We start from the raw sequence: 23,291 nt of genomic DNA on the forward strand, positions 1-23,291 counted from the left end.
ACTCTTGAATTAACTCTGTGCCTGCATAACTTTCTCCCTCCCGCATGTTCAGGCCTTGAACTTTTAATAAGGTTTTCACTCATCCTTTCATTTCCAATTTGGTATCCCCCCTATTCCTTTTCTCCTCTATTTCTGACACGTATCTTTGTCAACCTCTCCTCACTCATTCTCTCCACATGTCCAAACCATTTCAGTACACCCTCTTCAGTTCGCTTATATATATATATATATATATATATATATATATATATATATATATATATATATATATATATATATATATTCATTTATTTATTATACTTTGTCGCTGTCTCCCGCGTTAGCGAGGTAGCGGAAGGAAACAGACGAAAGAATGGCCCAGCCCACCCACATACACATGTATAGACATAAACACCCACACACACACACATAAATTTATTTATTATACTTTGTCGCTGTCTCCCGCGTTAGCGAGGTAGCGGAAGGAAACAGACGAAAGAATGGCCCAGCCCACCCACATACACATGTATAGACATAAACACCCACATACACACATATACATACCTACACATTTCAGCGTATACGTACCTATACAAACACAGACATATACACATATACATATTCATACTTGCTGCCTTCATCCGTTCTCGTTGCCGCCCTGCCACTCATGATATGGCACCTCCCTCCCCCCCCCGCGCGCGCTAGGTAGCGCCAGGAAAAGACAAAGGCCACATTCGTTCACACTCTCTCTCTCTCTCTCTCTCTCTCTCTCTCTCTCTCTCTCTCTCTCTCTCTATATATATATATATATATATATATATATATATATATATAATATATTGCATTTTGAATTTGGTGACTCACTGTACTTCTTGATTTATTCCACAGAATGTTCAAGAAATTCTCTAAATTGGGAACTCTGCTGTTCTTGACACTACAGATACCATCCTTTTTGTAAGTATTTTGAGTTGCATTCTTTTTTGATATGATATGAGCATCAAGTGTTCAGTGAAATGTTTTGTATGAGCTGTATTTGTAATGTAATCATTGTTTCTTGTTTGAGTTTAGTATTATGTGTAGCATTAGCATAATGTGCCATATTTGAGTTTTTTATGTAATGTGACCATTATACCTTTTGTAAGCTGCATGTGTAATAGGAGTAATGTGTTTTGTTTCAGCTGTATACAATATCATTATTTTGTTATGCGATTTGTTTGTATAGAGTGTTTTTTTTTACAATTTGTGTGTAATGTGATCATTATGTGTCTTAAGTAATGTTTTGTCTGGGTTGTGTGTGTAATGTGAGCATTACCTATTTGTAATTACTTCTTTGAAGAGTTCAGTAGGGGCTCCATCTGCTTCTTCGATCATACAACTTTTGTGTGTTGTCCACATTTACAGTTTCGGCGCTCGTTTTATTCAGTTAATTACATATTTTCTGAGAAGTTTCTTGCTTAATTCCATGCTTAGAGGTGTTTTGTCTTTGCGTCTTCAGTAGATCCTAGTTACAATGAATTTCCTATCTTTTTAGACTGTGTCATTACTTAAGGCTATGAAATTAGATTCAGTTGATACAAATGAGATTATGCATTATCAATAAATGCATACATGCCATAAATCCATTATGTTGACCTGGGTGCCTGGTCATTGCAACATCTATAGCAATGAACAGAAATACAGACTAGCTAAGTCAACCGCAGAAACTGAGGAGATACATGAAGCTCTTTGGGAGCTGTGGTCCTATGTCTTTCTGTGGAAAAGAGCACATCATATGGTAAAGTCAGTGGACCAGCCTGGGGTTATTAAATTTCTTCAGATTGATAACAGGCAACTGGTTAACCACCTATCTTGCCAAGAGGAGCAGGTCATGCAGACTCACCTCCATATGAACACATATGTAACCCAGCGTCAGCCATACACTATCATGTCATTTCTCCCACAATTTAGATTGCGACATGATCCTAACTATACAACTCATATTTATTAGATGCCCCAAATATTACCAACACTGAGAAAATTATTTGAACATTCAAATGATAAGGGGATTTCTTTCTTCAAAGAGATAGAGCTGATCAAGATGATGTGTCTTATATATCAAATTTCATTTATGTATCTTGTGGTGAATACCATAAGGTATTATCATCTTGCTTTTAGGACAATTGTTTTTCCTCCTGAACCGAAATTCCTTCTTCAATTATTCTATTAGAATTTATTAACATATACCCTTTAGTGGATGATATGACAGTTGGGTAACTTAAAAGCAAAAATTACCTTCTTCATAGGTTGCTGGCAATTAAACCTAACTAACCAGTAACCATTATATGTGCAAGACTGTGGTTGTGGGTTTCTTATACAGTTTTGATGTGCAGTGTACAGATTTTGGCTTAAAGATGATTGTGTTGTTAAGAACCATCAAATCTAGTGTTTTATCTAGAGAACCAGCAATATATGAACAAGGCTGAGATACTGGTGTACTCTAACCATACTAGGCCTAATGCCAGTCTGTCAATAAGGCTTTTATTGTTAAAGGTAGTTATCAATACATGTTTTTTGTGTATATCTCATGAATATCTATCACTTCGATAACCCTACTTGAGTTACTTCTGTATGTTTTATGGTTTTCTGTGGTGATGGTTTTTATAAGGGTCATAAAGAAGTATAGCAACAGTGTTATTCATTGCAGGTTGTTTCGTGGAGCTTGGCATGGCTTGCGAGCATGCTGTGTGCAGGGTCAGCGGCACAAGATACGCAGGGCTCTCAAAGCCAAGTTTACAGCCTGTCTCGAGGTCAAGAGCTCCTCTGAAAAACTGCCAGTCGAAGAACTTGAGCATCGTGAGGCAAGCTGTATCTCATCCCATAATGGGGATGTTCCAGAATACATACCAACACTTCCTTTTACTGGTGAAGCCCCTGAAGTGAACTCTGACATTGAACGAGGAGCTGAAATGATGGTCAAAATGACAACAACTAAATTTGTGAAAGACACCAACAAGATTCAGATGACTCCAGACGATCCTGTTGAAATATATAGTGGAGAACCTAGTGTGTACAAGTATGCCATACGATGTTTGCAGGCTCTCTTTGCAGACCAGAAGAGGTTGTCATATCATTTTGTGTTAGATTCCACCGGCACAAGAATCCTTCATGTCTCCTGTACAGACAAACGCATTGGCAGCTTACCTGATCACATCATTAGTGAGAACCCTCGCGTCATCTGCAGTGATGTTCATTACATCCTGAACCTCTCGAGAGTTAATGGCTATGAGTTGTATGATATTACAAAAAGATCCTCTGGTGAGGTCACCACCTTCGTCCAGAGGGACCTGACCAAGATGATTTGGCTTTCTATCTGGCCTCTTGCAGTGGTCAAGATATACGACTTGATCAGGAAGTTTTTAAGAAGTAAAGTGATAAATTGCTTTAAGTACTTGGGTACTTTTATGTTGCTTGCTATTTTTTTTTTCTTTTCAGGTTGTTGGTTTCATAATCTCTTTTGTGGATGTGAATTTCTTCTCAGCTTTTTCAAGCTGAATTTTGCCTGCTTACATATACTTACAATTGAAAAAATCACCAAAATTACTTGTTTAGAAAATCAGCCCAGTATGTCACCCCCTATATAGGATGCCCAGTGTCTCATTCATTCTGTTCTGTGCATACTTTTCACCCTCCTCCATGTTTAGGCCCCAAGCAGTACAAACTTTATTTACTCCACCCTTTTTTTCTCTGGTTTGGTCTCTCACTTGTGCTTGTCCTTTCCACTTCTTTTCAACCTCTTTTCAACCTTTTCTCTCTTATTCTCTTGGTATATCCAACCATTTTAGTACACCTCCTTCAACTCTCAGCCACATTCCTTTTATAACCACTCCTTTCTCTTACCCTTTCATTTATTATTTGGTCAATCTTCCTGACACCACATATTGTCCTCAAATGTTTCATTTCCAACACATTCACTTCTTTCACACATTCTAATCTATAGCCCATGCCTTTCATTGATACAAGGCCATTAGGATTGCTACTATACCCTCTAACATACCCATCTTTGCCCTACCAAATATTGACCTTGCTTTCCACTCATTTCTCATTGCTTTCAGAACCTTCACCCCTTCACCGACCCTGTAACTCACTCCAGCTTCCATGGTTCCTTTTGCTGCCATGGCCCAGATATCTAAAACACTTCACATCCCCCCAGCTTTGCTTCACTCAAAATCACACCCAAACTAACCAGTCTCTTTGCACTGCTAAATCTCATATGTTTTATTTTATTCACATATACCTTCAACTTTCTCTTTTCACACATTCTCCCAAACTCATACATCAACTTTTGCAATTTCTCACATGAGTCTGCTACCAGTGCAGACTGCAATAAACCAACAAACAACACTGTCACTTCCTTAAGAAATTCAACTGCCTTGCCACATTTCATCGTACACAAAACTCTCACCACTTCTTACTTTGTGCACTAATCAGTCCTTCTATCTTTATGGATACACCAATCAGTCCTTCTATCTTTATGGAACTCCCACAGCTCTAGGAGGCCAGCCAAGTCCAGTGGGCAGGACCTTAGATCATAGAGTATAGTGATGCTGTGTGTGTATCTTTGTAGGGAGAGTGCTGGGCAGTTAAGCTGTAAGTTTTGTAGATGGAATGAAGAAAGGAATGAAAGGGTGTATGAGAGATGTGGTATGGCAAGAAATGCTAAAGGAATGACTTGTGGAATAGAAGAATGGGTGAAACATAATACTTTGAGGTGGTTTGGGCATGTGGAAAGCATGCAAGACTGGGAGTTTCCAAGGATAGTGTATGATAATACAATTAAAGGAGTTGGTCTGAGTGGAAGATCACCTGTCACATGGGCAAATAGAGTGGAGGAATACTGTAGGGAAAGAAAAAGAGGAAGGATGCATGGAATGATACATGCAAGGGAGGCATGTAAGGATAGGGATAAGTGGAGACTATTTTGCTGGGGCCACCCCTTGATGGGAGTTCTCGGAGGGAATGGGCGTCAGAGATATTGATAGATTTTCTTTGTCTTCAATGTGATAGTTGCAGCATGTGCTTGAAGGATCTTGGGATGTGTTAAATCATTGTCTGTGGTAATGTAACAATGGGTGATGTCTATAATGTGGGTGGGAAAGTATGTCACGTGTTTGTTTGGGAACTGTGGTTTCAGTTGGGCATATGTCTAGTGTGGTGGTGTTAAAGACCGAGTAGGTAGGGCTGCTGTTTAGTGATTATCAGGTCATTTCAGTTTATATGTATTTTGTAAGTGTTGTGTTTGCTGGTGACAGGGAAATTTTGGAGTAGAGGATACTGAGGTGTGAGGCAGGGGTAGGCTATTTATTTCTACTTTGGGGTTGGTGGTTAGTTATTTAGTGGTTTACTGTGTTTACTATGTGTGGGGAGAAGCATTTGGCAGAAACAGAGGCAACTATGTAATATGTCATCAAGTTTGTACAGTTAGTATCTTATGAAAAGTTAAGTCCTGAGTGGCTATAGAGTTCTGACAAATCATTATATTGATGGTGCATGCCAGGAAAGACAATAGCTGCATAAGATAATTTGCCACCTGGACTTAAAAGTTCAAAGAACAGAGTAACAATTCTAGGATTTTCAAATAATGCAAGTATGCATAGATGCAAGTTATTGGTCACAGGCAAGAGTCTGTGCTTTGAGGATTGAAAGATGTTAAAAGGTACTTGATTTTTTTGTACCAGTGAGACTTTAGATTGATAATTAAATCACTTTATCAGAGATACGTTTTGGGGGAGGAGCGCTAGACCCAAAGTGCAAAATTCTAGTACTGTTAGATAAATGTTCAGACTAACTTCTGAAGAAAAATGTTGTAGCAGCATCTTTGCCACTTGAATGTACATTACTCATCTACTATAAGAACAAGGCATTTTGTGCTCACTTAAGTGTAAGTGCAAATGCCAGTTTCAGTTTATGAAATATGTATTTGTTGAAACATTCATCAAAGAACATAGCATGAAATATGTTTTATGGCTTGTTGCTTGTACATGGGTACTGGTTGACTCACTGCTGAAAAATGGATGGCATAAACTGTTGCCAGCATTGATATGTGAGTCTAACCCTGATGAAACCCTAATTTAAAATTTTCTGTTTGAACTGTCTCTAAAGAGTTAGAAATTGTCCATGATTTCCTTGATTATGCCAAATATATAACTGACAGTTCTGCAGATACTGTGGCTAAGAAGTTAAGTGAAGAAAATATGGAAGAATAGGTGGGAATTGATTTAGAAGAACCATTTAGTCATCCTCTTAATGATAAAGAAATTGTAGACATGTTTGTAAATCTGAACAAAACTGATGAAAAGTAGGAAGACTATGACAAAAATGAAAGTGCCATGCAGAAAAAATTTTATCGGTAGATTGATTCAGTTAGCTAGTGAGATGACTGGATTAGAGTAAGGGAGCTATATAACAGATTAGGAAACTATAAATATACACCTTTTTTGAGACAGACTGAACAAGGAAAGACCAAAAGATATGAAACAACTTCAACTGCCAGATATGTTGAAAAACATAATCAAGAAAAAGAAGCAAAACCTACAGTCGAAAATCCAGTAGTCACAACATTTGCTTACCCAGATGTACCATTCTCAACTCTTGTCCTGGATGTTACTTGTATTAACATAGAGGAAACAGACATCAGTCCAGATAGTCTACTACTTCCAGATATTGAAATGTAAGTGGCTGTATATCATGGCTTCTCACATTGGAAACAGGAATAGTACAGCACAGTAGATGAATGAACTATGAATCTTAGATGGAGAGAAAGAGTATGGAAAGGTTGACAAAGAGGATATATGTGTCTGAGATGGAGGGAATAAGGAGAAGTGGAAGACCTAATTGGAGTTGGAAGGATGGAGGGAAAAAGATTTTGAGTGATCGGAGCCTGAAATCACGTAGGAGGATGGAAGGTGTGCACAGAAGAGTGAATTGGAATGATATGGTATACTGGGGTTGACAGGCCATCAGTGGACTGAACCAGGGTATTTGAAACATTTGGGGTAAACTATGGATAGGTTTGTGGGGCCTGTATATGAATGGGGAGCTGTGGTTTTGGTACATTACACATGACAGCTAGAGAATGAGTGTGAGCTGATGTGGTCTTTCTTTATGTGTTTCCTGGCACTACCTTGCTGACGCATGCAATGGCGATGTTGTTTCCTGTACGGCGGGGTAGTGCCGGAATGGATGAGAGTGAGCAAGTATCAATATGTACATGTGTATATATATATATTTATTTATTTATTTTATTTATTATACTTTGTCACTGTCTCCTGCGTTAGCGAGGTAGCGCAAGGAAACAGATGAAAGAATGGCCCAACCCACCCACATACACATGTATATACATACACATCCAAACACACATATATACATACCTATACATCTCAATGTCTACATATATATACCCACACATACATATGAATTGTGTGCATGTGTATATATATGTGTGCATTGAGATGTATGGGTATGTATATTTGCGTGTGTGGACGTGTATGTATATACATGTGTATGGGGGTGGGTTGTGCCATTTCTTTCGTCTGTTTCCTTGTGCTACCTTGCAAACGCGGGAGACCGACAAAGCAAAATGAAAAAAAAAAAAAAAAAATACATAATTCATACTGTCTGCCCTTATTCATTCCTGTCGCCACCCCACCACACATGATATAACAACCCCCTCCCCCCTCATGTGTGCGAGGTAGCGCCAGGAAAAGACAACAAAGGCCACATTCGTTCACACTCAGTCTCTGGCTGTCATGTATAATGCACCGAAACCACAGCTCCCTTTCCACATCCAGGCCCCACAGGACTTTCTGTGGTTTACCCCAGACGCTTCACATGCCCTGGTTCAATCCATTGACAGCACGTCAACCCTGGTATACCACATCGTTCCAATTCACTCTATTCCTTGCACACCTTTCACCCTCCTGCATGTTCAGGCCCCGATCACTCAGAATCTTTTTCACTCCATCTTTCCCAATATATACATATATTGGAATATATATATATATATATATATATATATATATATATATATATATATATATATATATATATATATATATATATTGGAAAAGATCACAATTGAATGCTTGATCAAGTACATTCCTATATATCCACAGGGAAATGAAACACTGTAATTTCCCAAGTGCACTTTCGTGCAATAATCACATCATTAGGGGAGATACAAGAAAGAAATACAAGTCAGTTGGTACACAGTGAAGAGACATAGCTAGGACGCCATTTGGTAAACATGTGACTACCCAAATGGAGGTCGGGTGCATTCAAGCTTGGCAACAGGCATATTGTGAATTTATTATGTGGACAAGAAATAGAACTGTTTAAAAATTTTATCAATAATAAAGCTTTCCTATTTGCATAGACCTTCACTAATATTAATGTTACAGTTCTTTGTGTATTTAATAATGGAAGATTTAGTGATATTTCTCGTGGTACAGGAGTTAGAGTTAATAACTGAGAATGCATTATTCCAGTCATTACAGTGATCATAATTTTCAACATGATTAAACAAGGCATTTGATTCTTATTCTGTTCTTATACTATATCTATGTTGCTTAAGTCTAGCAGAAAGATCCTTTCCAGTCTGCCCAACATCGTCTTCCCAACATAGAAATTTATCACAATTTATACATGGTACTCTATGATGCATCCTGTAGAACTTTCTGGTGATTTCCTGATTAAGATATTCTTTATAGTATTGTTGTTGCTGAAGGCAACACTTACTTTTAAGGATTTAAGCAACATGAGAAGTAAAGCAAAATCATTACTAAAAGGGAGAACTAAAATGTTCTTGGTGTTGAGGTGAAGTATGGATTTAACTCATTAAAATGATTTCTTTGCCAGATTAAGGGATTTAGTATTGAGAGATCTAGGATACTTTAACTTGGATCCAATAGAATATATCTTCTCAAACTCATTATTAATAAATGCTGGACTGCAAATATGTAATGCTGTAAGGAACACTGACAGGAATGATGATTATTTAATTCTGTCATGTTGAGCTGAGTAATAATGGGTGTATGAGCATACTTTGGTAGGTTTTCTGTGTATGCTTAAATTTGTTTCCATCCCTGTGGATCATGCAACCTAAAAATGGTAACACCATTATTTTCAATTTCTACAGCAAATTTGATGGAAGGTACTAAATTGTTAAGTAAAGGAAGAAATGTTTGTAAATTTTTGTTTGTTGGCCAAACGCAAAGAACATCATCTACATACCTAAACCAAATTGCATGAGAGGGTAAGATATCCTTTAGTAACTTTGTTTCAAAGAGTTCCATGGAAAGCTTACTTAATACAGGTGAAGATTACTTAATACAGGTAAAAGAGGGTTACCCATTACCATACCAAATTTTTTTAGCATAATGTTCTAAGAGACTGAGTATGAACGAATGGGGCCTTTGTTGTCTTTTCTTAGCGCTACCTTGCACACATGAGGGGGGAGGGGGTTGTTATTCCATGTGTGGCGAGGTGGCGATGGGAATAAATTAAGGCAGACTATGAATTATGTACATGTGTATATATGTATATATCTGTGTGTGTATGTATATGTGTACATTGAGATCTATAGGTATGTATATTTGCGTGTGTGGATGTGTATGTATATACATGTGTATGTGGGTGGATTGGGCCATTCTTTCGTCTGTTTCCTTGTGCTACCTCGCTAACGCGGGAGACAGTGACAAAGCAAAATGAATAAAAAAATAGATAAATAAATGTTCTCCTTTAAATTGAAATACACAATATTTTATACACAATTTTATCAATTCAATAAAAACAGACTTTGAAACAGGTAAATCACTATCATCCAATACATCAACTATATATTCTAAGAGGTCACCAACTGGAACTTCTTTGAACAGAGGTGAAATATCAGAGCTGACCAGTTTGAAATCATTAAACTTATCTAAATTTACAGTGTTCATGATATTAGAATTTGATATCTTACCCACTAATGGGCTTAATAAAGAAACTAACCACTTTAACAATTTATATGTGACAGAGCCCACTGAACTCGCTATGGGCCTTGCTGGAAAGTTTGATCTATGTGTTTTGATAAGTCCATACATATATGGTAGTGAAGGGAACAAAGATGACAAACTTTTGATTAGAGAACCATACCCTTTCAACAACACCTTCAGTTCTTTATTAGAATGAGCATCAACTGCTTCTTAGGGATTCTTACTGAATTTAAAGTATGTTGTGTCATCACTTAAAAGATATTCATTTTAGATATATGATTACTTTTGTTCATAATCAAAACTTTGTTAGCCTTATCTTCTTTAGCATTATGTATATCATTATCTTTTTCTAAATTGTTAATAGCTCATATAAACCTTTTAGAGCAAGTAGGATCCACTAGTTTTGACAAACTGGCATACAGTAAACCTATACATATGTTAATTTGATTATTACATAATTTACTATATTTTTCTAAAGTACAGAAAGACTTTGTGATATCAACACATGGCTTCCTTGTTAAAACTTACTAAACTTAATCTGTGGCCTAGGTTACACCAAGAATCCTTGTCCAGTTGTTTATTGGACAGGTTTATCACAAAAGAAGGGTTTGTGTTCTTAGTCCAATCAATGTTTTCAGTGAGATGGTCTAACTTACAATTCAGTGGATATATATATATATATATATATATATATATATATATATATATATATATATATATATATATATTTTCATACTATTCGCCATTTCCTGCATTAGCGAGGTAGCGTTGAGAACAGAGGACTGGGCCCTTGAGGGAATATCCTCACCTGGGCCCCTTCTCTGTTCCCTCTTTTGGAAAATTAAAAAAAAAAGTGAGAGGGGAGGATTTCCAGCCCCCCGCTCCCTCCCCTTTTAGTCGCCTTCTGCGACACGCAGGGAATACGTGGGAAGTATTCTTTCTCCCCTATCCCCAGGGATAATATATATATATATATATATATATATATATATATATATATATATATATATATTATCCCTGGGGATAGGGGAGAAAGAATACTTCCCACGTATTCCCTGCGTGTCGCAGAAGGCGACTAAAAGGGGAGGGAGGGGGGGGCTGGAAATCCTCCCCTTTCATTTTTTTTTAATTTTCCAAAAGAAGGAACAGAGAAGGGGGCCAGGTGAGGATATTCCCTCAAAGGCCCAGTCCTCTGTTCTTAACGCTACCTCGCTAATGCAGGAAATGGCGAATAGTATGAAAATATATATATATATATATATATATATATATATATATATATATATATATATATATATATATATCCACTGAATTGTAAGTTAGACCATCTCACTGAAAACATTGATTGGACTAAGAACACAAAACCTTCTTTTGTGATAAACCTGTCCAATAAACAACTGGACAAGGATTCTTGGTGTAACCTAGGCCACAGATTAAGTTTAGTAAGTTTTAACAAGGAAGCCATGTGTTGATATCCTCCCCTCTCACTTTTTTTTTTAATTTTCCAAAAGAGGGAACAGAGAAGGGGCCCAGGTGAGGATATTCCCTCAAGGGCCCAGTCCTCTGTTCTCAACGCTACCTCGCTAATGCGGGAAATGGCGAATAGTATGAAAGAAAGAAAAGATATATATATATTTTTTTTTTCTTTTTTTTTTTTTTTGCTTTGTCGCTGTCTCCTGTGTTTGCGAGGTAGCGCAAGGAAACAGACGAAAGAAATGGCCCAACCCACCCCCATACACATGTATATACATACGTCCACACACGCAAATATACATACCTACACAGCTTTCCATGGTTTACCCCAGACGCTTCACATGCCTTGATTCAATCCACTGACAGCACGTCAACCCCGGTATACCACATCGCCCCAATTCACTCTATTCCTTGCCCTCCTTTCACCCTCCTGCATGTTCAGGCCCCGATCACACAAAATCTTTTTCACTCCATCTTTCCACCTCCAATGTGGTCTCCCTCTTCTCCTCGTTCCCTCCACCTCCGACACATATATCCTCTTGGTCAATCTTTCCTCACTCATTCTCTCCATGTGCCCAAACCATATATATATGTATATATATAAACCATATATATATATATATATGTATATATATATATATATATATATATATATATATATATATATATATATATATATATATATATATATATATGTGGAGTTGTGTGCAGAAAATGGTATGGTGATTAGGAATACCTTTTTTTTTTTTTTTTTTTTTTTTTAAAGGGACATGCATAAATATACATCAGTGAGGAGGGAACCTGGTCAGAGAGAAGTGTTGGACTCTGTACAAATTTATAGGTGTGCAAAAGATAGACTCCTAGATGTTAATGTGTTGGGAGGGGAAACTAATATGAATGAGTAGAGGGTGAGAAAGAAATGAGCTTGGAAAAAAGAGGTGTGTGTGTGTGAAATACCAGAAGAGATTGGGTATAGAATAGCTAAAGTTGTAAGCAAATGAAGCAAGGGGAATGGGAGATATTTAGTGAAGCAGTGATAGCATGTGCAAGAGATATGGAATATGGGCAGTTGAGAAATTGGTAGTAATTGGCGGGGTGATTGTTCCCTCCACTTCTGATGCATATATCCTCTTTGTCCTCTATCCTCATGTTCTTAACACTACCTCACTAATATGGGAAATGACAAATATATCTTTCTTTCTTTTAAACTATTTGCCATTTCCCGCGTTAGCGAGGTAGCGTTAAGAACAGAGGACTGGGACTTTTTTGGAATATCCTCACCTGGCCCCCTCTGTTCCTTCTTTTGGAAAATTAAAAAAAAAAGAGAGGGGAGGATTTCCAGCCCCCCGCTCCCTCCCCTTTTAGTCGCCTTCTACGACACGCAGGGAATACGTGGGAAGTATTCTTAATCTTAATATATGTGGTTTGATAGACTAAGTAATGAAAGGGTAAAAGATATGTGTGGTAATAAAAAGAGTGGTTGAGAGAGCAGAAGTGGCTTTGTTGAAATAATTTGGACTCGTGAGGATGAGTAAGGAGGATTAACAAAGAGGATATACGTGTCAAAGATGGAGGGAACGAGGAGAAGTGGGAGACCAAATTGGAGGTGGAAAGATGGAGTGAAAAAGATTTTGAGTTATCGGGGCCTGAACATGCAGGAGGGTGAAAGGCGTGCAAGGAATAGAGTGAATTGGAATGATGTGGTATACTGGGGTCGACGTGGTGTCAATGGATTGAACCAGGGCATGTGAAGCGTTTAGGGTAAACCATGGAAAGTTCTGTGGGGCCTGGATGTGGAAAGGGAGCTGTGGTTTCGGTGCATGATTACATGACAGCTAGAGACTGGGGGTAAACCATGGAAAGCTGTGTAGGTATGTATATTTGCGTGTGTGGACGTATGTATATACATGTGTATGGGGGTGGGTTGGGCCATTTCTTTCGTCTGTTTCCTTGCGCTACCTCGCAAACGCGGGAGACAGCGACAAAGCAAAAAAAATATATATATATATATATATATATATATATATATATATATATATATATATATATATATATCCATAAACAAATTAAACAACCATGGAGACATCACACACCCCTGCCGCAAACCTACATTCACTGAGAACCAATCACTTTCCTCTCTTCCTACACGTACACATGCCTTACATCCTCGATAAAAACTTTTCACTGCTTCTAACAACTTTCCTCCCACACCATATATTCTTAATACCTTCCACAGAGCATCTCTATCAACTCTATCATATGCCTTCTCCAGATCCATAAATGCTACATACAAATCCATTTGCTTTTCTAAGTATTTCTCATCCATTTGTTTATGGATGGGGTTGTTAGGGAGGTAAATGCAAGAGTTTTGGAAAGAGGGGCAAGTATGAAGTCTGTTGGGGATGAGAGAGCTTGGGAAGTGAGTCAGTTGTTGTTCGCTGATGATACAGCGCTGGTGGCTGATTCATGTGAGAAACTGCAGAAGCTGGTGACTGAGTTTGGTAAAGTGTGTGGAAGAAGAAAGTTAAGAGTAAATGTGAATAAGAGCAAGGTTATTAGGTACAGTAGGGTTGAGGGTCAAGTCAATTGGGAGGTGAGTTTGAATGGAGAAAAACTGGAGGAAGTGAAGTGTTTTAGATATCTGGGAGTGGATCTGGCAGCGGATGCAACCATGGAAGCGGAAGTGGATCATAGGGTGGGGGGATGGGGCGAAAATTCTGGGGGCCTTGAAGAATGTGTGGAAGTCGAGAACATTATCTCGGAAAGCAAAAATGGGTATGTTTGAAGGAATAGTGGTTCCAACAATGTTGTATGGTTGCGAGGCGTGGGCTATGGATAGAGTTGTGCGCAGGAGGATGGATGTGCTGGAAATGAGATGTTTGAGGACAATGTGTGGTGTGAGGTGGTTTGATCGAGTGAGTAACGTAAGGGTAAGAGAGATGTGTGGAAATAAAAAGAGCGTGGTTGAGAGAGCAGAAGAGGGTGTTTTGAAGTGGTTTGGGCACATGGAGAGAATGAGTGAGGAAAGATTGACCAAGAGGATATATGTGTCGGAGGTGGAGGGAACGAGGAGAAGAGGGAGACCAAATTGGAGGTGGAAAGATGGAGTGAAAAAGATTTTGTGTGATCGGGGCCTGAACATGCAGGAGGGTGAAAGGAGGGCAAGGAATAGAGTGAATTGGAGCGATGTGGTATACCGGGGTTGACGTGCTGTCAGTGGATTGAATCAAGGCATGTGAAGCGTCTGGGGTAAACCATGGAAAGCTGTGTAGGTATGTATATTTGCGTGTGTGGACGTATGTATATACATGTGTATGGGGGGGGTTGGGCCATTTCTTTCGTCTGTTTCCTTGCGCTACCTCGCAAACGCGGGAGACAGCGACAAAGTATAATAAAAAATAATAAAAAATATATGGCGATGGGAATAAATAAAGGCAGACAGTATGAATTATGTACATGTATAGATATATGTATATGTCTGTGTGTGTATATATATGTGTACATTGAGATGTATAGGTATGTATATTTGCGTGTGTGGACGTGTATGTATGTACATGTGCATGTGGGTGGGTTGGGCCATTCTTTCGTCTGTTTCCTTGCGCTACCTCGCTAACGCGGGAGACAGCGACAAAGCAAAATAAAATAAATAAATAAATAAAATAATATATATATATATATGTATATACATATATAATGTATATGAGAGAGAGAGTATAGTTTACTTTTCAAAACTGTGTACGCAGCTAGGTGTAGAGGGCTTTTTCCCAGTTTCTCCACACTTAAAAATTTCTAGCTTCAAGGGTGGGCCTGGGAAAGGACTGTTAGATTAACAAGCAGGATACTTGGAAACCAAATCAATGACACAGATACAAGTAGCAGGTACACAGCACAACATGTCAGCATGTAGCACAGATCCACATAACACACAACTGAGAATGAGATTCCCAATCATGTGATACGGGGAAATAGTTTTACACTCATGTTGCTCTTGTCTCTTACCCTTGTGCATATAGGGAAAATGAGTATAAAGACAAAAGGCACCACACAATCCAGTTTAATGGCTGGTACCACATAACTGCATATACTGACTACATAAGAGCAAATTTTTCTTAAGATAATGAGTTCTTGATAGGGATAGGGTCCTTGCATATAGGTAAAATCACATATCCTGAACCTTAATACACGGAGGACAACCAATGTAGCCATTTATAACTTTCACAAAGTATGGTAACATTAGTAGCATGCCTGACAGCATATGATGGTACTAGACATGAATGGATTCTTATTTCTTCAGATATACCTACTCATTCGGAGGTAGTGTGTTGTAGCCTGGTGCTGGGCTTGCTGACCTGGTTAGTGACACAGCGAGCACTCTACCAATCCATCACCGACAGACTTCTCATAGCTGGCCTCAGGTTATCCTTTTATGGTAAGTCAGACATGGGTGTTGCTCATGTTTATGTTATCCCTTGGTCTCTGCTAGCACTCATGCATGGACGCATACAATTCTCTCTGATGAAAGAGGTATTCTGTCATAGGTACCACAAGGAGTAGTGTTAGCTTCAATTCTCTATCAAAATGGTATAAAACATTTACTAAGAAGTACTGCAATAGAAATTATTATGTGGACAGGTGCTTTGGTGATGATAATAGTTAGAATGAGCAAAATATTATGGACAGTCTTAAACAGGAGATGGAAACAGACTTAGATACAATCTACACATGGGAAGAACTGAGACTGGTGAATTTTATTGAAAACAGAATTAAGGAAACAAGTCATGAAACATTTAATATGTAACATTGTTACTGTATGAAGGCCCAACAGGAAAAGTGATTTGAAAGTGAAACATGTTAAAGAACTGAATCATCAGAAATAAGAATCTATAGTTCAAGGAACATATTGTGGTGACAGCACAATTAAGCAAGATAAGAAGTATAACTGAACACTGCTGTGTCATATGGTCACCAGCCAAACAAAAGGAAATAAAGAAGTTAGGAGAGAATGCAGAAGCCCTTCATGAGGAAAATCATGGGAATGGAACAAGTGAACTGTAATGAAAGGGTCAGGTCAAAGAACTAAAGCTTTACAGCCTAGAAAAGAGAGGAAAATACTGTCCATGGTAATCTATAAAAGGCAGTATATTGAAAGCACAAAGGATAATATTATGAACTTTAGCAAGAAAGGAACAGAAGTATTTACTCTGTATGAGTACACAACATGTCAAAAATATTTCAAGCAAGAATATATGTAAGCCCAGCAAGAAAGCTAGTGTGTTCAGTGTACTACACAGGAAATATTATATGTGCATGTAACAATTTAAGAATCAGTGAAAATAAACCTTATTACAGAGTGGAAGTCAGCCTCAGATGAGTCCAGGATCATTGAGTATGTAATGAGCATGGAAGCAGAGGGAAACAGTACTGCTGCATTTATCAAGTAAAAATGAGGTGATGAGTGTTACGAGCTAGCCCTGCTGTTTATCAAGATCTCATCATGAGACAGGGCCCCACCATTTTTTTTTCTTTACTTATTTGTAATGTACAGGGAGGGTGTTTCACACTCATGGGTCCCCATCTCTTAACATCTTTAATTCATGTATGCTGTCTGCATTAACCATGTCCTCAGTCAGTCTGTTCCATTCATTCACCACTCCAGTAGTATAAAAGTATTTTTTGACATCTTTATTTGCAAATTTCTTACTTAACTTAATGTTATGTCCTCTTCTTGCTCCATCCCCACATAACTCAAAGAACTGTCCACTTCATTGATCTCTTTTAAAAACTTAATAGTTGTGACTGAGTTACTCTTTTCTCATCTGAGGTGGGTAAATTTAAAGACTCCAGCCTTTCCCTGTAGCTTAGTTCTCTTAATTCTATTCATTTCTCATATCTTTGTTGCCCTCCTCTATGAGCTCTTTGAGCTTCTCTGGATGCAATGACCAAACCTGAGAATCATATTCTGGTTTTGGCCTCATGTAGGATATGAATAGCTTGCTAGATATGTTGTTATCCACATACTTAAAGCCATTCTGATGTTTGCCAGTAGGTAGTTTTTCTCCTTGACTGTTCTTTTAATGTGGAACTTTGGCAACAGGTTAGGGATGATGTGTACTCCCAAGTCCTTCTCAAACACAAAAATCTGAAGCTTATTTCCTGCTTAGGGAGGTTAGAGCTGTGCATTGATAAGTTTCTTTGGAGGGTTGGGATGTGGAGGGAGTGGGGTTTTGGGAGAGGAGGACCCTGCAGGGTCTGGGGAGGTAGGGCCATTCAGTGGTGGGGTCTAAGGAAGGGAAAGCTGAGCACGGGATGGGAAAAGAAGGTAGGGAATGGATGGGTGATCAGAGGAGATGAGGTTTGCTCAGAGGATGGGGAATCAAGGGGAAGGGAGATCTGTGCAGGGATTGTGGATCATCGGAAGGGAGGGTTGCTCTGGGCTTTGCAGTCTCGTGCAGAGAGGGCCATGAAATGGGTGGGAGTGGGTTAGGAAAGGGGAGGGCCATAGGGGGTCTGGGGAGGGGGTGTCTTTGCATAGGGTTGGTTAACTCAGTGGAGGGAAGGACAGTTCAAGGGGTAGGGATTGGAAGAAGGGTAGGCCATGCTGGCCTGTACAGTGCTCAGAAAAGGGGAGTGGCCTTTCTGGGGGTGGGGGGTCATATAATGGAGGAAGTGTTTGTGTGGGCTCTGTCTAGCCACTACAGCATCAAAAATCATCAAAGCTTTGAAGACTTGAATGATTGAAGTCAGGTTAGAGGGCATCTGAAGAGGTTAGTACTTCATGAATAAAGTTACCAGTTTTCACTTGCTTGTGGTTACTCCGTGGGTGAAAAGCCACCTTTGGCAAGATTATATTGACAGAGTGCAATCTTGCCAAAGAACTTCTTACTCCAGATCATGCTATCCCTCCCCTAATACTGACTGAAGTGAGCCTTAGAGCTGGAGGAGCCCCTAAAAAAAAGGGATCCTAGAATTATATTATAATAATAATAATTTGTTTTTCATACTATTTGCCATTTCCCGCATTTGCGAGGTAGCATTAAGAACAGAGGACTAAGCCTTTGTGTGAATATCTTTTAGAAAATCTTAAAACGAGAGGGGAGGATTTCCAGCCTTCCGCTCCCTCCCCTTTTAGTCGCCTTCTACAACACGCAGAGAATACGTGGGAAGTATACTTTCTCCCCTATCCCCAGGGATAATAATAATAATAATGATGATAATAATAATAATGATAATAATAATGATAATAATAATAATGATAATAATACTAATTGTATGATAATGATATTGATAATAATGACTGATAATAATGATACTAATAACTAATTATAATAATAATGATAGTAGTAATAATGATGATGCTGATGATAAACTATCTGTCTATATCTTTGTTGCCTATTCCAAACTGCAACTCCCTTATGGGGATGGTCGCAGATATAGGGTCTCCATAACTAGTGCCAGGAAAACAGACAAAAATAACACATTCGTTCACACTCAGTCTCTGGCTGTCATGTGTAATACACCAAAACCACAGCTCCCTATCCACATCCAGGCCCCGTAGAGCTTTCCATGGTTTACCTCAGATGCTTCACATGCCCTGGTTCAGTCCATTGATAGCACATCAACCCTGGTATACCACATCTTTCCAATTCACTCTATCCCTTGCATGTCTCTCACCCTCCTTTATGTTCAGGCACCTGTCCCTCAAAATCTTTTTCACTCCATCCTTCCACCTCCAATTTGGTCTCCTGCCTCTCCTTGTTCCCTTCACCTCTGACACACATATTCTCTTTGTCAATCTTTCGTCACTCATTCTCTTCATATGTCCAAACCATGTCAACAAACCCTCTTATACTCTCTCAACCACACACTTTATTTCCACTCATCTCCCTTACCCTTTCATTACTTACTCACACTTAAGCATTTCATTTCCAACACATCCACCCTCATCCATAAAACCTTATCTTTAGCCCATGCCTCAAAACCATATAACATTGCTGGAGCAACTGTTCCTCCAAACATACCCGTTTTTGCTCTCCAAGATAACATTCTCTCCTTTTACACATTCTTCATCGCTCCCAGAGCCTTCACCCCTTCCCCCACCCTTTGACTTACTTCTGCTTCCATGGTTCCATCTCTTGCATTTACTTCCTTAATCACCCAATCCATAAACAAATATTCACTGGTAACCAATCCCTCTCCTCTCTTCCTAATCATACACATGCCTTACATCCTTGGTAAAAACTTTTCACTGCTTCTAACAACTTGCCTCCCACACCATATACTCTTAAAATCTTCCACAAAGCATCTCTTATCAACCCTATCATGTGCCTTCTCCAGATCCATAAATGCTACATACAAATCCACCTGTTTTTCTGAGTATTTCTCACATACATTCTTCAAAGCAAACACCTGATCTACACATCCTCTACTTCTAAAACCACAGTGCTCTTCTGCCATCTGATGCTCTGTACATGCCTTCACCCTCTCAATCAATACCCTTCCATTTAATTTCCCAGGAATACTTAACAGACTTATGCCTCTCTAGTTTGAATACTCACCTTTATCCCCTTTGTCTTTGTATAATGGCACTAAGCATGCATTCCACCAATCCTCAGGCACTTCACCATGGTCTGTACATACATTGAATATCCCTACCAACCAATCAACAACACAGTCACCCCCTTTTTTAATAAATTCCACTGCAATACCATCCAACTCTGCCACTTTGCTGGATTTCACTTTCCACAAAGCTTTCACTACATCTTCTAACCAAACCATTCTCCCTGACCCTCTCACTTCACGCACTGCCTTAACCAAAACACCCAATATCTGCCACTCTATCATCATACACATTCAACAAACCTTCAAAATACTCACTCCATTTCCTTCTCACTCCATCACTACCTGTTATTACTTCCTCACTTGCACCCTTCACCGATGTTCCCATTTGTTCTCTTGTCTTAACCAGTATAAGAACTATTTAAAATCTGTGACAAGTATGCCCTTACAGAATACATATGCCAGAAAGGGGTATGATTGAAGTAATTCACCAATTTAAAGAAAATTCAGCGGTTGGACCAGATGGAATACCAGCAATATACTTAAAAAAAATGAAAGTAGCAAAACCTCTCATGTTGTAATTGAGGTGAAGCAGACCAACCCAGTGTAGCAGACATACAAAATGCCTGAAGTGAAAGGGAGACTTACATGAATGCCAGAGCAACATAGACCAATAAGCCTAAGATCACATATGATTAAGATTTGTAAGTGATAAACAGATAATGAAACATCAAACTGGCAACTCATCTGTACCTGGTAAAAGTAGACAATCTGTACTAGGTACAATTAAGAATAACAACTACCAGTTCACTATGATGATATACATGACCCTCTAATTCTAATGCAAGGGAAGAAAATGGACACTGGAAAGACCTTTTTTTTTACACACTGGAGGAGCATCATTTTGGATGCACAGAACATCTTAAGGGTTGAATTAAAGACAACCTATTTGTGACAAGCCAGAGCTTAAGTGCATCCAGCTGCCTACTGAAATGAATATTGGTACTGAAGACCAGAGACACAGTCATAGAAACTGAGCTACTTTTCCTAAAGTGAAAGAGAAAATCCTGAACCCTTCAATGCTGGGACCCGTGATGTTTATTAGGTTTGTTCTGTATTCTGCATCCAAATCTAGTATTTAGTTTCAACTGCATCTTGAAAGTGATAGCAAAGCCAAGGTTTTGGTCGAGCTTGGTCTGATACTATCATGAGTTGATTACTATGAATTAAGGAGCTTGGATGTAATCAGTAAAAGTAATTGCTCATTTACATGTTTTCATATGGAATTTTTCAGCCAATTATATCAAGATTTAAGCCATAATTTGAAGATAGTATCCTCTTCCAGATGTTCTATCCCTTTTCCTTTTTTCCCCTCTCCTCACTGTCTCCTCCACCATCACAATAACCTCTGCTTGTTTACCCCTACAGTGGTAAGGACCATCCTGGTGTGTTCTGTTGGTATCATCTCCAACAATGGTCTCTTCATGCTCATCAGTTACCTCTCTGCCAAGGGTGCAGGGGCACTGTTCTTTGTCGTCTACATTGCATTTGTGAAAGCCAGAAGAAATGTGGAGCTCTTTAGTGGGGCATTCAACAGGTACACCTTCTATTCCATGTATGACCCTGCAGTACAGTTGGGGGAAAGCCTTGCATACTGTGCTTGGGCTATATCATTATACTGCACCAATCCAGATGAACGAGCAGTTTTATTTTTCTTGCTAGTAACGATCATTGGTCAGAGCATTGGCCTGGTGTGGATTTGGTTTGTCCGACCTCGGTTGAGACAACCACTGCTTGACCCTAATCGGGTGCTTGACATGATAAAGCAAATGGAGTATGCCAGGTTGTAGTCCTCATTCTAGGATTTAGCAGAGTCTTTCCTGTTTGTGTTTTATGCTCCTCTATACAATTCAAAATATAGCCATGTGTTTTAATCTAAAGATTGTAAATTATGTTGTTTTAGGCATTATCATCAGAGTGGAACCACACTTCCTACACCTGTTCTTGTTATATCATGAAGTATAACAAACACTATATTTGATTTTTATGTTTTTAAAAGCTGTAGAATGGAGAAGCAGTAAACTGGTTAAATTTAGCAGTGCAAAATGTAGTTGCTACCTGTATCTATTTCTAAGTCTCACTTACTTCCAGTTATTAAATATCAAACCAGTATACTTTAGTTCTGCAACAACTTAAACATGTAAGGCATAACAATATCCTCTACTCTGCCTTGTAAACCCTCAATAGATAGTGCAAGATTTCCTTCCCAAAAGATGGGATTGTATAGGTGCTGCTTTTTCATCCTTAAAAGAGCAGCTATTCCCATAAGCCCTGCTATGTGGAGTACTTTTTAATCTTTCTTTTATCCAGAGGGACTCGAAGGCCTTCTGCCATATCAAGTATCCTTCTGTTACCTCTCTTCAACTATCCCTTTCTATCTGCTCTTATATTGCTTCCCTTTCTCAGTTCTGTGGTATTATCTTGGCTATTACTTGTAAAAGCTGTTTGCATTTGTTTCAGTCCCAAAGACCTGGACCTGCAGTATGACCTGCAGTACATATCTGGCTGTTGCTTCCCAGAATTTTCCTTTGGAAACCAGCCATGTAAGGGTTGACCATTATGATACAATAACTCCTTTCTTCATACAATAAAGCTGTAGAATTCTCTGTATCCTATTTTTTCCTCTTCCTTTGATATTTTCATTGTCAATAATTGGCTCGACAAACAACTGAAGAGCTCAGATTGATCCTTGCTTGATTTTCTTTGCTGGAATGTATTGCACTTTTTATCCAAAATGGCCATGATTAGGACATACTTTTGTCCATGTTTTATCAGGTACAACTTAATACCTATCCTAAAGCCCTCTAGATAACCCAACTCCCCCTTCTGTTACTGCCCTATTTCAACTCTTTCCTCAGTATCCAAAGTCACTGAGAAAATTATCTACAACAGAATCAATCAAAATAACCCACTTCCAACCATTCAGCATGGCTTTAGGCTCAGTTTGCCACCACACTACATACTAAGCTCTCACCTACCCTGGATGGATTCAACCAGGGACAATCCCTCTTTTGCACAGTATTAGTGACGGCAAGAGACATCAAAAACGCATTTGACACTATTCCCCGACATGTCACAACGGACGAAAAATCATTGGCCAACATCATAGCTGGCTACCATGCCAGAACCACTCACCATGGCTTCATCTCTAAAACAAATACCTCTACAATGGAGTTCCCCAAGGAGCATATCTTTCTTCAACTCTCTTGAGTT

The 23,291-nt window shown here is 38.8% G+C and overlaps 1 protein-coding gene across 2 annotated transcripts in view; it reads left to right on the top strand.

Annotated features, from left to right (window-relative positions):
• The window catches only part of LOC139755102 (uncharacterized), a 55,372-nt gene extending 32,688 nt beyond the window's left edge, over positions 1 to 22,684 (top strand). Inside the window, exons 3-7 of one of the 2 annotated variants that reach the window (XM_071673228.1) lie at positions 868 to 933; positions 2,663 to 3,381; positions 15,757 to 15,891; positions 21,447 to 21,615; positions 22,539 to 22,684. In XM_071673228.1, the coding sequence (XP_071529329.1) occupies positions 868 to 933; positions 2,663 to 3,381; positions 15,757 to 15,891; positions 21,447 to 21,615; positions 22,539 to 22,632 (1,183 nt within the window). In that variant the 3' untranslated portion in view covers positions 22,633 to 22,684. Of the gene's footprint in view, positions 1 to 867; positions 934 to 2,662; positions 3,382 to 15,756; positions 15,892 to 21,446 lie in introns of both variants that reach the window. The other variant, XM_071673227.1, reaches the window with a different exon arrangement.
• Positions 22,685 to 23,291: the final 607 nt, after the last annotated feature.

This window comes from Panulirus ornatus, chromosome 18 (genome assembly GCF_036320965.1).
Source record: "Panulirus ornatus isolate Po-2019 chromosome 18, ASM3632096v1, whole genome shotgun sequence".
In the NCBI taxonomy this organism is placed as follows: Eukaryota; Metazoa; Arthropoda; class Malacostraca; order Decapoda; family Palinuridae; genus Panulirus; species Panulirus ornatus.